Source organism: Phallusia mammillata, chromosome 4 (genome assembly GCF_965637545.1).
Source record: "Phallusia mammillata chromosome 4, kaPhaMamm4.hap1.1, whole genome shotgun sequence".
Taxonomy (NCBI): domain Eukaryota; kingdom Metazoa; phylum Chordata; class Ascidiacea; order Phlebobranchia; family Ascidiidae; genus Phallusia; species Phallusia mammillata.
In genome coordinates, this window is record NC_137255.1 from 15,334,644 (window position 1) to 15,351,408 (window position 16,765).

General features: G+C 37.6%; 2 protein-coding genes across 2 annotated transcripts; both read left to right on the forward strand.

The window, feature by feature from the left end:
• Positions 1-2,061: 2,061 nt before the first annotated feature.
• Positions 2,062-6,079, forward strand: LOC145225298 (solute carrier family 2, facilitated glucose transporter member 5-like). The gene is made up of 5 exons (XM_080091990.1): positions 2,062-2,356; positions 3,046-3,170; positions 3,226-3,926; positions 4,641-5,038; positions 5,280-6,079. Exons 1-5 carry the CDS (start codon positions 2,216-2,218, stop codon positions 5,430-5,432), a joined length of 1,518 nt encoding a protein of 505 aa, XP_079948116.1. The 5' UTR covers positions 2,062-2,215; the 3' UTR covers positions 5,433-6,079.
• A 5,301-nt stretch (positions 6,080-11,380) lies between these two features.
• On the forward strand, positions 11,381-14,206 carry LOC145224090 (solute carrier family 2, facilitated glucose transporter member 7-like). Its single transcript, XM_080090521.1, has 5 exons — positions 11,381-11,535; positions 12,065-12,189; positions 12,270-12,979; positions 13,045-13,436; positions 13,873-14,206. Exons 1-5 carry the CDS (start codon positions 11,395-11,397, stop codon positions 14,008-14,010), a joined length of 1,506 nt encoding a protein of 501 aa, XP_079946647.1. The 5' UTR covers positions 11,381-11,394; the 3' UTR covers positions 14,011-14,206.
• Positions 14,207-16,765: the final 2,559 nt, after the last annotated feature.

Below are 16,765 nucleotides of genomic sequence, written 5' to 3' on the forward strand. Positions count from 1 at the left end.
TTCATACAGTTATTTGAAATACAGAAACCTCAAAAAATGGATCCAGTTTTGCCAGGGTGCCCCAAACTATTTATCTTCATGATAGTGTGCCGCAAGGTCAAAAAGGTTGGGAACCATTGGTGTAGGCATTCCGAATTAGTTCTTTCGCCTCAACATTGAAGCATGTGGGCAGTGCGAGCATGTTTTGATCGAATTCGGTTTTGCAGCCATTCTTGGTAACCATGTAGTAGGGGTGGATTTTTAAGTTTCTGATATTATTCGCATTGTTTTGTTCAGTTGGGTGTTCAATTTTTTAGTGTGAGTACTACGCTCCCATGTTGGAGCACAGTATTCTGCAACTGTGTAACATAAACAAAAGCAGATGTTCTCAGGACCGATTGACTTGCTCCCCATCTAGTGGCTGATAATTTGTTGATCAGTCAGTTTCTTGTATTTATCTTATTTGATGGTTTCTGTAGATGTTCTCTATAATTTTGATTTGTGTTTAAAGTTATTCCAAGGTACTTCGGATTGGGGGCCGTGGGCAGTTGCCTTCTATCAATGCTAATATTGAGTTGTTGGTTTGAACGGTGATTGTCCAGATGGAAAAGAGCTGTCACTGTTTTAGTGGTGTTTTTTGTAGGTACCATGTCGTAAACTATTTCCGGAGATGGTAAGATCTTATGTGAGTTGGTTTTAAAACATTAGATTATTTCCTTGATAAGTCAGTGCCCAGTCATCCGCATAGCTAGATTTAAGACATTTTGTTTATGGCATGTCACTAATGTATAGGTTGAATAGTGTGGGGGGCAGTACAGAATCCTGGAGTACACTGTTTTTGTTTTAAAAGTTTTACTTGTATCGGAACCTACACATGTGTAAAAGCGGCGAGCACCTGTCTTTTGTGAGAGGATTCGCAGCGTGGTTCTGCGTGTGATTATTTTTGCTAATCTTAGCACAAAAGCATCATGCCATACCGTATTGGGACTGCTGACAAATTTAAAAAAATGCCTCAAAATTTGATTTTTAGTTCATACACCGTTTTAATGTGTAATGTTAAAGCCAGGACTTGTTCTCTGGTACAACGTTGTTTTCTAAACCCAGATTGTTCAGGGGGTAAGAATGGTGCGATTAGTAACGCAATTCTGGCAGGGATGATTCTTTCCAATATTTTGTAGGTGCAGCATAGAAGAGAAATCGGCCTGTGTACAGGCCTACTTGGGTTGGTTGGTTGTTTTCCTGGTTTTAGGTTTGCATTCACTTTGGCTATTTTCCAATCTTTGGAAAGTTTTCCGGTTTAAACCATGCCTGTCTGTGCGTTCTTGGGCCCGGATCAAGCACGTTTTGTCAAAACTCAAACCCGAACACGACCCAAAACCCGGCTAGACCTACAAATATATGTAGTAGAATATGTGCAAAGGCAAAATGACGAAAGCCACTCACCTATTAGGCTATAGCCTCATTTGCTTATAACCGGAAAGATAAAAAGTGTGACATTTTGTTGCAGACATGAACATGGCTGGAAGCGCTAAGACAGACAGTTCCCTTGAACGCAGACATGCGGGGATGTGTCAAAGTTTTTTTTTTAGTGCACCTGTTTGTTTGTTTGCTTGCTGAGTAGATAAGTAGACTAATATGGAAGCGTGGAAATTACCCGGCCCAAATCCGATTTAATATTGTTATTAATAACATTTTTTAACAATTGTTAAAAACGAAATCCCGAGCCAAAGAAACGGAAAATGAGGCAAAAGCGATGCTGAGCGTGAAGCCAGGCCAAAACCTGTCCCGAAAACCCGGGGTCGATCTACAAATGTATGTAGTAAAATATGTGCAATGGCGATATGATGAAAGCCACTTACCTAGCCTTGTTTGTTTATTGTCGCAAAGCCAGAGAGTGTGGCATTAAATAGTAGACATAAATATGGCTGGAAGCGCTGAGACAGACAGTTCCCTGCGCGCAGCCATGCGAGAATTTGTCAAATCTTGTTTTAAGTACAGCTGCTTGCTTGCTGAGCAGCTGGGCAGACTAATAGGGAAGCGTGGACACAAAGTTTATACAATCATGTTTGCGAAATTTCTATCATTTGCTATCGATTTGTGGAATGTAACAGTTTTTAGACAAATGCTAGTTGAAAGCGTATGCAGTAACCAGTAACGAAAAAATAGTTTGCTAAATTCACTTTCGTTATTTTTGTCCGAACTTACTGAGTAACAGGTGTCAGCTAACTGCGACGCAATGAAGCGGATAAATTCTAATTTCTGTGTGTTTTTGGTCGTACTGAATCATGCAACTATTTGGGTCCCAATGGGATGGACTATAGTTGCACTTAATCCCACTACCCAGGTTATTAAAGACTTTGTTAACGAGACGTTTCAGGTAATTATGGTTTTATTCAGGAAGTGAATACGTAATAAGAATTTACTTTTTTTATTGTTATTTTTAAATCGCTTACTTTACAGATTTTTAGTTAACAAACCGTCTTAATTTATCAAGTTTACATGGCATAACGTTGCATATGAAGGTCTGAGATGTAAACTTGTTGCTTGGGGGCTTGGGGCAATTATCTGCTCGCATAGAGCCAAATATTATATGTTAATAACCCACCCATACCGTCATTATATGAAGAAAACACTCGTATCAGAGTGGTAAGGCTTAGATTTCATCAAAAACAGGCCCAACTTCACACTCTGTGTCGGTTAAAAAACAATTAAATTAATTAGCCAAGTAGTCAAGTAGCTAGTTCCTGGACCTGACCTAATGCCCTACAGTCCTAAAACCCCTTGTTCAAGGTCATTGTCTGTTTTGTTTGTTGTTTTTGTCTTTCCGGGAGCTGTTATGCATAGGCAAACTTTCGGAACTCGACGGCTTCTCAAAGAGATAAGGGTTCGGGCCGGGTTCCGGCTCTAATTTTGGGCCCGTATGCAACTTTGATTTAAACGGCTACTCACTGTTTCTGGCGTAGTAAACATTTTTACCTCCAGGTGTTAGACATAATTTAGGACAGAATAAACTCGAAAGGCTATTTTATATTTATTATTATGATGTTTTCGTGAATTTATTTACAGATACATTACAACACCTCAGTTCCAGCAGAGACAAGCACATTGATAATAACACTCGCCCAAGCTATGTTGATTGTTGGTTCTGCCATTGGTGGCTTTTCCACCCACGTGTGGGTGACCTATTTCAGGTGTGTTAGACTGTTTTGCTATTTGTGGAGTGACATATAAAGAAATGTTGTTTAGCCGAAGAACAGCTCTAACTATGATTCATGCTCTTTCGGTGATCTCTGCTGTACTAATGTCACCAATTTCGTTCTTTCTTAATTCGTACGAGGCCTTGATCATCGGTCGTTTATTGAATGGACTTGCCAGAGGAATCGGATTTACTCTTGGACCTCTTTACGTATCTGAAATAGTCAGTCGCAAAACCTTGGGGCTGTATCAAAGTCCAGTAGGATGGATTTTGCAGCTGAGTGCTGCGTTTGGCAACATTATTGGTCATCCAAGTGTTTTAGGAGGTCCATTCACATGGCCTTTTGCTTTGGGACTACCAGGTATTTTTTCTGTGATTTATCTGTGCCTGCTACCCTGGATACCACAAACAATTCCCCATGTCCTAAACACTGAAGATAGCAACCAACCAAGTTACACACCATCAACAAATCCATCGTTTTTGTTGCTACAAAAGTTGCGCTCGATCAGAGGCGAAGAGCTTATGGAAGAATATTCCAGCATTAAGGCGGAAATCGATGCAGACAGAGCAGTTGAAAAAGCGTCGGTTGCAACTCTTTTCAAAATCGGCAGATACCGGCGACAACTGATAGCTGTCATCGTAATTCAGTTTAGCTTACAATCATCTGCAATCCAAGCGGTCTTTCAATACACCAACGACATATTCATTCAGGCTGGTGTAAACCCTGATCATGCAACTTTCTATACTGTAGGTCAGTCGTTAGTGTTTTGGTTTGTAACACCAAACAAGAACCCTTAATTACAGCAAACTCGTATTAAGCAAATCGATTTTGCTTTAAAACTAACTTAATTATAATTTCCTTTACAAGCTTGCGCATTATCGCAATGCTTCAGCAAGTGAGTTCCTAGCATAAGGCTTTACTCACGTTGACTATGACCAGTGTTTTTTTTAAGGTGTTTTGGTTTCTCCAACGGTTTCCCAAAATTTGGATTTGGCTATTGTTTGGTATTTAAATGAAACACTTGCGGTATCTTAAAACTACTTAGCGGTCACCCAAACCAAACCTTAAAAAAAACCTGACTATGACAAATGTACTGATGCCATTAACGAATTTTCGTCGATAATCAAGACAATGACATAGTCGAGGAGAGCACAAGCTTTTCGCTTTTGCCTGCTGCCTTCTCCGTCATAATTTAGTCAGCCGCCGACATGTGTTTTTCATGTGTTCCTTTTGTAAATAACAACGTAAAAAATATAATAAAATATATTTTTTGTCATACTATTCCATAGACTCATGCCCAAATTACCAGATACTGTTCCTAATTACCTTAATTAGATTTGAACTGAAACGATTTGGCCCAGCGACTGAATCAACGGAGCGTCGTTTTAGGGACAACATTAATTTGATACATTATCTTTATTGCTTAAGTTTAGACAAAAACTTCACAACTGTTGTACTTTGCAGGTACGTTGACATTGATGGCTTTAACCGTGTTTATATCAAGCAGAATAGTTCCACGTACTGGTCCAAAACTAATGCTCATTTGTGGTTTGGTAGTTGCCATTGTTGGTTTGCTTCTATTGACCATTTCCAATTCACTGAGCACAACGTCATCTACAGCTGGGATTGTCGGTGTGATAGGGATGACAATTTGTACATTGGGCTTAGGAATAGGTCCAATGCTTGCTATGGTATCGTACGCATCCATCATTACAACCACAGTAACCAGGCCAAACGTCATGTGGATGGCAGGAAACGTATTCTGGATAACTGCAATACTGGTGTCGTTTCTCTTCCCGTATGCTCTTGAAGCCATTGGTGGATTTGCTTACATTCCGTTTATTGTTGTCACAGCACTCGTGGTAAGTTTTTCCCATCTGCGTAAGTTTATTAGCCTAGTTATGCATAAAAACAAACTAGTCAGCAGGCTGGTTGAGTAAAAGCATAATAGATGTTCCAGTGGTAAAAGTTGAAAACGCACCGATTGTCACCTAAATACTGAATGAAGTTAGGCACTCTTTTTAGCCTCGCTTAAATAATACATATTTTAGATATTCTCCTTTTTTAGGGCGACTGTACACTCAAGATTTGTTTTCCATGCAGGTGGTATACATTGTAGCCAGAATCCCGCACACTCGTAATCGTTCCTCTGCTGAAATACAGAAGTTTTTCATCAATCCGAAGAAAGCTATTGATCTTCAGTACATCGAGAATCACACTACAGTGTCAACCATCTCTCCGGATTTCGAAACGTAAATTCACACCAACATGAAATGCAAACCCAAAACACCTTAATTTCGAGTACCTCTGGTCTTGAAAGAGTTTTATTATACTGTCAACTCCTTTGAATTTGTGAAAAACCGTCACTTTATTACCAAAAATGGGATACTGTATATTATGTTTAATATGGGTTTTCGTGCATAGATATGTGACACATTTTGTGCTTGTCCCCAATTAACTGTTTGTGCGTTTTGGGGTGTTGGTAAAAGTTGACTTACATCTACAAAATACAATATTGTCCTGCTTTGTAATCGATGATATTTGCTATATAATATGTATTGTTTGAATACCTTGCGGATTCCTAATTGTTTTCTAGTTGAACGCAACTGGTTTTGATCATGCTTACTCCGAAGTGTTCAAACATTGCGAAAACAATCAGGTTTTAAATTGTGGAAGCAAATTTTAACATTGCACATCAAACATTAGGTTACTGACAACTTATTACTTATTGAAACAAAAACGATAATAACCTAATCGTGTAAAATAAATAAAAAAAAATCAACTCTACCCATGACGTCAATGCGAATATTACATCATTTATGTTACAATCGTGAGCATTTCCCACATTCAGTTTTGCATGTTAGGGAACTCACCAAAACCTTACACCAAAGCTTGAAAAGTTCAACGTGGTTGCCTGAAGAGAAGCTGAGGACATCTACGATTTATCAAACAAAAATCGCACAGTCGACACCTAACTGGTTATCCATGATAACATAATTACGTCACAATGACAATGGCGTGGTAAACATAAATCGGCAAAACGGAAGATGACAAACCTTATTTACATAGAATAGAACAGGGTTTATAGAATAGAACAGGGTTTTGACATTCTGTGATTTTTGTTGGAATGAGGTTGGGTTGTTGTATTTGACACCTTTTAAAGTGTTGGTCATTCAAAAAGACGTTTGCTTTGTTCTACACGTCATAAGACAAAAATGTCGGCCTGGTTTTTAACTGTTTATTACGTTGGCCATAGTAATTGTTTTCTGTGTCTAATTCCCCTCTTTTTTGTTGTGCACCAGTTTCCCCTTTATAGCAATTAACATGGATTTTGTTGTTGTGAATTTTGTACCAAGTTTGCTTGTCAAGTGGCAGGTCATTTAAGGCAGGGCTTCCCAAACTGGGGGTCGCGACCCCGGAAGGGGTCGCTAAACAAACTTGAGGGATCGCAGAGAGCTGTACCAATTACTCCATACACAGAAAGAATGTACCCCATGGCGTGGAGTACGGGGGTGTGGGGGTGCCGCACGAACAGACGTCGGTTGAAACGCAACGATTGCAATTGTTTTGAAATACAAAGGCATTTTAATGCAACATAAACTATGACATATAGAGTTATAGACTAACGTTTAAGTATTGTTTGGCGCAAAAACTTTCTCCAATGAAAAATAAAAATAGGTAATAAATTTACGATTTCAAAGCAGTGTTTAATATCCGTTTGCAAAGCACTGCAATGGCCTAAACTTGGTGCAAGGTGACCTCAAAACTTGGTGCAAGGTGACCGTCAATAATACATGATTTAAAACATAAATTGCTTTTACTTTATTTTTCGCCTTAACAAATTACTTAAAACCTAAATCGTTGTTAAAATTGCCGATTCGGCAAATCGTCCTTCACGTACGTGCGTATCATCTCGACGCACAGCAAATGTCCAAACCACACGAATACATTGTGACAAGTGCCTATTTGCAAAACAACTTGACAGAAACTAAAGGCTAAAGCACGTAAAAGGTATCGGTGTTTGGACGTGTAAATTAGTAGACTCCCGAGTTCCCGTAGGTTGTTTTTAGTTTTTGCTCAAATTAGTCGTTTCAATAAATACAACAACCGTATTTTTCGCACTGTTTATCATATTATCCGTGAAGGGTCGCGGACAATTTTAATAGATTAAACGGGGTCGCGATTAAAAAAGTTTGGGAAGCCCTGATTTAAGGTGAACTAAATTTTTGGATTGTGATGAAAAAGAATAACATATGGTGTCTTTGAGTGTTGCTTACTGATTTGACAAGTTCTTGCAACGAATGTTACGGGTGTGTCAAACTAAATTCAAAGAATATATTCAACAGTTAGGTTTAGCTTTTGTAATTATAACAGAAGTATATTTGAAATAATTTAAAACTTGTTACAAAAAAAATAGTTTTTAATCTGCCATACATTTTTAATTATAATTGTAAAAAAAGTTTACAGGTGGTAGGTGTAGTCATTTGTATATATTACGTATGTTTCACCTGTTTCACTTGGTTATATTGCCCCCTAAGTGGTTGTACGTCTAGCCACCCAGCCACTTCAACTAAAAATTAAATATGAAATAAATCTCTAAACTGATATCCCAGCTTTGTGTTAAGTTTGATTCGATAGTCCCACAGGCTATTCCTAAATTTTTCATACAGCGAGTCAAAATTATCAATTTATTACAATAAATTTACACAGATTGTGTAATGTGACATCAGAATATAGCAAAATCCATAGAAAACACAAGTTTTCGCACGAACTGGATTGCAGTGTTTCGGATCATGGGGATAAAAATGGGGCGAAATTAGCGCGAATTTTGCATTGCGCCTTATGGGGCCGATTTATAAAATGATTAATTTGCATACCTTTGCGGTGTTTGATTTTGCAAATTCTGCAAAATTTCGAATAAATATATAACTACGCTCAACTTATGATGTTTAAATGGAACTGATGAACATGAGATAGAGTTTAAATCAGGTTTTAGCGGGTAAATTTTCCAGTAGATAAACATGTAGCCTACTTAAGTCCTGAAAGATACGAAGGTTGTGATGCATATTCATCTAAAATTGGAATAAATAGTTTGACTATGTTCCTCCAACGTCAAAAAAGTGATGACGTAATAGTGACGTCATTCTTTACATGCTGTATTTTGACATTAAAAGCTTTTGACAGTACCTTATAAGGTATTGTACAACCTTTTACTCTGCTTATCATTTTATTATCATTTCTTCGACACTTTTCAGTCATAAATATATTTTTTGCACCAATCAAGGACTATATATCATGTTTATTACAAGAATTACTATGTGAAACACAACAGCAAATCACTTTTTGAAAAAAGTCAGTATGAACAAATACAACTAAAATTGTTACATGCAACAACCAATAGAAAACAAAATTGGAAAAGATTCTTCAACTAATTCACCTGGACAGCATAAAAGCAAAGATTTGTTTTGTGAAAAATTTAATTTCAATGATGGTATTTTTATTTGTTTAATTTAATCTCAGCTGATACTTCCCAGTTCTCATAATACATGTTATATGAGGATATCATGAGTAAAATTTTCCAAGTGATTCTATTGAGGATATAAATTAACATGTAAGGATTATCTGCAATTTTCAAACCTTGTTTTTTTATAAAAAAGCTGTTTCATAAAATCGAAAAAGTCACAACTTCAGCAAGAACACAGCATTGCATGATATGGCTGTTTGTAGCTTCATAAACGGAAGCACAGTAGTTACATGAAGTCCAAAGCATCTAGTGTCAGTGTACTAAATGTCAGAAAATTACATTAACCAATTAAAACAAACAATGTATTTTGCTTTTTTGTCATGTTATGCATCATTATTTTATGTCAATAATAGTGTCAATAATAAGCTTAGTATCAGAAAATACAAAATAAAACACTGCCATTTATGTTTCCCTTTCTTTGTCTTCATGCCTGTTGGTATTGTAAGCCAGGTGCCATCTATCCAACCAGGTTGGGTATGATGTTTCTTCTTTGGTAAGGATACTTTAAAATCAGGGTCTTTTTAATTTTAAAGCCCAATCATCCAACAGTTTCTTCATTATTAAGGTGAACGTAACTGGTCATTTTTTTAGTTTTCACTATTTTAAGCTGCAAGTTTATGTGCACACGTAGTTATCTTATCATAGAACTGTTAAACGTATTGTTACTTTTCATAGGTTTGCACTTTCCTTTTTCAAGAAGATAAAAATACAAAGAGTTTAAAAAGTATAATTTTGACAATTCAAACTGCTTTGGTTAACACTTTTAAATTTTTTAAATATCTGTGCAGAAAACATTTATATTGCTTAAAACTGTCGGGATTATTCATATTTACTACATTTTATCATCAATAAGATTAGTTTTGAAAACATATTTTCGCAAATTTGCTAGCAAACGATCATTTTCGCCCAACTAGTGTCAATAAAAGAGCTTTCCTGCAAAGATTGTGCGTTGCCCAGCAACCAATGACGTCACTTTTACGTCACATTTAAATTTTCTTGTCAGCAAGGCAATTTAGAAATAAAAAATATTTGGGCGTTAAAGCAGGTTATTAAAAAAACACCAAAAACCATATCCTTTGCGTTGTTAAAACCGTGCAAAGTCGCCCCATTTCACGCCCCGTGAATTCTCGTGCGACAACTTGTGTTTGATAGAGAGACATTTGAGAATATAGTGTAGCGTATATTCAAACTACACGCGACTCGCGACAGTACTTGCGTTGTTGGATTGAGTGCGCGCATCATTCGAATTAGTGTCTCGCAACAAACAGACGTAAAACAAGGCGTGTCTACAATAGGGTTGCCATACGTCAGGATTTTCCCTGACATGTCAGGGAATTTAGTGTTTAAATCTGCGTCAGGGAGAAATGTTATAAAATGTACTTAAAAGTCAGGAATTTAAGAAAAAAATATATACTGTGAAATTAATGTACCAACGGAGAAAGTTTCTTGTAGTTAGCTACAACCGCGTCTATACCATGAAACGTAAAAAGGTAAACTGCAGGCGGCGCGCAGGTTGACGTACAGGGTTACTGTCTCGTTTTGCAGCGTAATACCTGTTTGTTAACTGGTTATCTGACAATACGCGTTAGTTACACACACAAAATCTGCGTCTTAAGAAAACACAGCATTAGATGCCACGTGGGAAATTTCATTTGCTTTTACTGTGTACCTAATATGCAAGGAACTGACTAACAACAAAAAGTCGAATGTCGTGAGACATAAAAACGTTTTACATTGGGATTTTATTTCAAATTTAAAAAGGTCTTTGTGGCTGCCAGTGTCTTTTTTCTGTGTAAAATTGATCTGAATGGTTTTTAGAGTGGTAAGGGTTGGCGGCCCCTGATATATGTGCTTAATTATTGTTTCAAGGATAGTAAGAGTACGTGAGCCCAATAACCTTACTCGAGGAAGCATACGAAAATGTTAATTGTCATGGATCAGAGTATCGTATACGTTTTCTCGTATCGCCGTCCGTGTGACTTCTGAATATTCTAAATTTATTCCGGAATAAAAGTGTTTAGATCGCAAAAGGTTGACGCAGCGGTTCTCAAACTGAAGTCTGCGGTCCTTTAGGTTTAGGGGTATGTGAGGCAATTTTGCGGCGACCGCGATGAGGTGGAAGTAATTCAATATTCTTATTTGGCGTCAGTTTGTGCAACTGAATAAGTTTAAATCAAAGTGAAAGTGAGAATCGTCCGTCTCCATTGCTAAACAATAAGCTGTATTGTATGACAACTAACAAAAATGCAATTGTTAGCGCACAATTGGAATGTTTTTTTGTCTTGTCTGTGATGTCAGACTTGGATCATTCTTATGCGCAATTTTGCATAACTAGCTAAAATACTGTAATCAACTTTCGTTTTTCTGAAATACACCATTCAGGCTTAAGGACCGCGAGCCCTCGAAATAATGGCAAAGGGATCGTTTAGAGAAAATAACGAAAAAGTTTGAAAACCACTGGGTTAACGCAACTGAGATCAATTTTGTCAGGGATTGTGTATCATAAAATATGGCAACCCTAATCTACAATAGCATTAGTTTTACAATAGCATGAGTATTACAGCTGGTGGGTTAAAAAGTTTAGTCTCTGCCATTACCACCTAACTGCGTTTAATTTGTACGATTTGTTTTAACAAACGGTAACTATTTCTGTTTTATATCAATCAAATCAGATATTTAAACACAGCTTAAGCGATGAGTCGAATCAACTCCAATTGTTGTGTTTTTCTAATTGTTCTTAATCACGCAACAATTTTCATTCCAATGGGTTTGAATTTAGTTGCCTTAAATCCATCCACTCCTGCCATTGAAGTGTTTGTCAATGAAACATTTCAGGTATTGCAATATCTAATAAAGTAATAATCAAAGATCCTTGTTGTCTTACAGCTGTTGCTTTTAACTCAGGGGTGGGGAACCTGCGGCCTAAAGACTACTAAAGCTTATGGCTCAACAATCTTATTTATGTGACAATTAACCAATTGTTTGCGCATAATGCAATATTTTAGATGTCTGTGATATGTAACAAACGTATCTTAGAATAGATCATAGGTATGCACAAAAACGGATCTGTAGGTAAAACAAATCCTGAATCTTATAGTGGGAAATTTATTTAGGTTTAACATTGCATTCAGCTTTGATCGTGCTATTTGAAAAAAACTACAAAAGACCATTATGTAAATAAAAATTTTTGGAAACCACTGTTTCACACCTGAGAAATAGACAATGCGGCCTACACGAGTGTCGACAAAACGTTGGGTGGCCTTTATGAATCAAAAGGTTCCCCACCCCTGTTTTAACTGATTATATCTGCCCAGTGCAACTTTGTGTATTATAATGCAGTGTCTAGTCTAGTATTTTTGTTTAGTTAAGATACAACACTACTTCAACAGTGGATGAAAATACCCTAATTGTAACATTAGCTCAATCAATGCTGGTTGTTGGTGCAGCAATGGGCTCCATTTCTACTCATCTTTGGGCAAAATATTTCCGGTACTTTTCTGTTTTATCAATTCTGCTTGATGTTTTTAAAAAGCCTAAAACACGTTTTAACAAAATCCTCTTACTTTTAGTCGCAGAACGGGAGTCATCATTGTACATCTCCTTTCGTTATCCTCAGCAATATTAATGTCAATTATAGCTTACCTTTTTCATTCTTATGAAGCATTGATCATAGGTCGTTGGGTTAATGGCCTTGCTAGGGGTTTAGGATTTTGTCTTGGTCCATTGTATGTTGCTGAGATAACTAGTCGAAAAACACTTGGTTTCTACCAAAGTCCTCTTGGATGGATTGTACAACTAAGTGCAGTACTTGGCAATGTAATAGCTCATCCAAACGTCCTTGGTGGGGTTTTCACTTGGCCATACGCAATGGCAATTCCTGGTTTGTTTTCTGTATTGTATTTGTGTTTCGTGCCTTGGATTCCAGATACCATACCCCACCACATAAATGTGGAAAAGCGCACTGGGGTTGAAATTGATGGAGAAAACCCTATGACAAGACGTTCGTTTCTACTACTTGAAAAATTACGCTCTGAAAAGGGCCCGGGCTTAATAAAAGAATACGAAGACATACAATCGGAGATTGCTGCCGATAATCGTGTAGAAGGGGCTTCATTGCGTACTATTCTGGCTATCGGAACTTACCGTAGGCAGGTGATGGCTGCTATCGTGGTCCAATTCAGCTTGCAGGCATCAGGAATACAAGCTGTGCAGCAGTACACCAACAGCATTTTTGAAAGTGCGGGAGTGCACCCTGAAAACTCTACATACTACACTATAGGTATGTTGATATAACAAAAGTTTGCCACGCATTTCGCATAACACTTGCATCTTTTTTTATTATAGGAACTCTAATACTAATGGGGCTTGCTGTGTTCGCTTCCACGGGGCTTCTAACACGATTTGGCACCAAGCGAATGCTTGTTATTGGTCTAACAATTGTTGTATGTGCCTTAACACTTTTAACCATTTCAACAACCAACAGCTCCAACTCTTCAAATATTCTGGGAGTTATCAGTGTCGCTTTGTTTGCGATCGGCGTTGGAATCGGTCCCATGCTTACAATGGTGACTTATCCGTCGGAACTAACCACTGTGGTTTCTCGACCCAACGCCATGTGGTTGGCTAGTGTAGTTTTTTGGGTAACTGGTGGTCTTGTGTCGTTTATCTTTCCCTACAGTTTGGAGCTTCTTGGTGGATACGCGTACATTCCTTTCACAGTACTAGTTATGTTGTCGGTAAGTGTATTTTTGTTCGCAACAACTGACATTTGCTGATGTTTCAACTTAAGGATGTATGCACTACACTACACTATATACAAGCTCCAGGGCAGTTTGCCTTTCGTCGAGTTCACTGTTGTGAAAAAAGTTGGCGAAAAATGTTTGAAATTGCGATTGATAAGAGTTTCACATCGTAGCAGAATAATAGCATAGAATTCTTATACATCATGTGTAATTTGTTTTCGATGATCGTTTCGCAACATGTTTTGTATAGCAGGAAACATATAGCACAATTAGTTTATCCTTTTCTGAAAAATTTAAGAAAATGAATATACAAAGCACGCGTAGCTAATAAATAGAATATTTGACTGCATGCCAGCGTGCGAACATATATGTAACCGCTGTTTAAAAGACCAGCTTTCTGTTTAACTGAATTGTGTTCATTTCTTTTCAGGGTGTTTATGTCATCTTCTTTCTACCGGAAACACGAAATCGTTCAGCCCAAGATATTAAAACTTTTTTTGCGAAATCAAAACTCTCCAAGTCGACCACAGTCTCCTCTAAACATAGTACTGAACTTTTGCCCACATAAACCATTTCAAAGACTGATAAGTTGTAAATGGTGCACGATTCACAACTTCGTTCCACGATTTTTAAAGTCTTTTGCATTTTTTTCACAATTTTACTACTATTGGTGCAACTTGGTTTGAAAGTGTCTTAGACATGTAATTTATATTCCCTGCTTGTGAAATAGCATTTGGAATAAAACTTTATTCAAACTTTTTAAACATTTGTGTTTTTCATATTTCTTTTAGTTCGTACTTTAGCACAGGGGTCGGAAACCTTTTTTCTCCTGCGGACCGTTTTTGAAACGGAAATTTTATCGCGGACCAGCCTTGCAGAAACTACAAGTATTGAGAAATGAAAACGTCTAAATTAGTTTATCATTCCCGGTGTGCATGGGCAAAATGTTTTGAAGCATTTAATTTGTAAAAGTATACGGCCCGGTGACGAAATAGTCGCGGACCGGCGGTTGCCGACCACTGCTTCAGCACCCTGTATTCTATTGCACCTATAGTTACAAGTTTGGTAAAATGTGCTGCGTTTTTACTCATCATAACGCACAAGCGTATTAATTAAACAATTTCCCGTACTAAACCACATGGTTTGAATGTTACGTACATCTTAGCCTATACTGCATTTATTTATATTATCATGGAAATTTTGAATGTTTTCGCATTGGCGTCCTTAATTGCAACCAATCCAATGGTACTGTTTTGTGTTTTAGGATCTCTTTTTATTTAAAACATATCTACCGTACCACAGCCTTGCGTAATTTAAAGATGCAATTTTATATCTGTCTCTTCAGCATTTGTCGGTCTCTCTTAATAGCCTTCATAGTTTCGTGCAATTTAAATTCAGTTGTCTAACTAAATTAATACAATTTTCACCAAAAATGTACAAGTTCTAGTTTTGTATGAATTGAGCCCTAAACAGTTATCAATTCGCTGCCCGCTTTACAACGTGGTCCTTAAAAAATCCGTAAATTACACATTTGGATGGCATCGACAAACTTTTAGGTTGTTGCGTTATAGAGGTATTTTAGAACAACGCCACATAAATGTAATAAAACCGACTCGAGTGGTTTTGAGTATATAGAAGCCTAAACGACTTATGTATAGTGCCTCGGTTGCCAAGTCTAGCTGTAGGCTACATTGGGACTTTCCATCAATGGTTGTAAAAGCCAGGACGTTAAGGAAAACCAACGTTAGAAGACTACAGAACATAGTGGTTGTTTTTTTGTTAAATTGTTTAAATCCATTTGAAAAGTTTCTCTGCGGTGATAGGCCAGTGATATCCTGTTGACTACTAATGATCAGTCGGTCGATCGCCTGTCCGGCACGTGGCAACTTTTTGCCCGATCTGATTTGACCGTGCATGGGCGATGATAAGCAGGACAACTTCATGGTAAACAGAAGTTTACATCAGTACTAAATGTGGTAATCCGAATTTATTTTTATCAATTGCATAGCACATATCAACGAGTTTGTAATTAGGCCCCAAAAAACGCAAATTGTTCGAACATTGATCTGCGTAATGCCGAAGGTCATGCATGACCTGTGGATAGCAGGAATGTCTTCTGGATAACTGCAATACTGATGGTGTCGGTGGTGTTCTCTTCCCATATGCTCCTTCGGCCATAGGTGGATTTGCTTACATTCTCATGGTAACTTTCCACCCATCTGTGTAAGCCTATGCTAGCCTAGTTATGCATGAAAACAAAATAGTCAGTAGGCTACTTGTGTAAAAGCATAATAGATGTTCCAGTGGTGAAAGTTGAACACGCACTGGCTTACACCAAGAGCCATATCCCTATTCCGGTTTGCGCAACTTGTTTTTTGGCTGTTTTTTTTTTCAGAACGTCCCAAGTTGAACGCCAAGAGGCCCAGATTGGCATGATTAAACAAAATAGCGCACATTGCTATTTACAGTTTTGTCTGGAATTGCAAGATTCAATACTAAAACAGCCGGTCAAAATTTCTTTAGGGGGAAGGGGGCATGGTACGATGTCCCCCCTAAATACGCTAATGTGTGGAAGCAAATTATAAAATTACGCTCCACGCATTGGGGTTGAAAGCTCCGACAACTCATTTCTCATTGAAACAAAAACGATAATAACCTAATCGTGAGCATTTCCCACATTCAGCTTTGCATGTTGGGGAACTCCCCAAAACCTTACACCAAAACTTAAAAAGTTCAACGTAGGTGCCTAAAGAAAAGCTGAGGAAATGATTCAACAACCAACAATCCCACAATCGTCACGTAACTGGTTATCCATGTTAACATAATTACGTCAAAAAGACAATGGCGTGGTAAACATAAATCGGCCAAGCGGAACATGACAAATCAAAAGGCTTTTTCAAAAAGGCTGTGGTACGAGACATATCGATACATAGAATAGAACAGGGTTTTGACATTCTGTGATTTTTGTTGGAATGAGGTTTGTGTTGTTGTATTTGACACCTTTTAAAGTGTTGGTCATTCAAAAAGACGTTTGCTTTGTTCTACACGTCATAAGACAAAAATGTTGGCCTGGTTTTTAACTGTTTATTACGTTGGCCATAGTAATTGTTTTCTGTTACTAATTCCCCTCTTTTTTGTTGTGCACCAGTTTCCCCTTTATAGCAATTAACATAGATTTTGATGTTATGAATTTTGTACCAAACTTGCTTGTGGCAGGTCATTTAAGGTGAACTAAAAAATCGATTCACTGGATTGTGATGAGAAAGAATAACATGTGGTGTCTTTGAGTATTGCTTACTGATTTGACAAGTTCTTGCAACGAA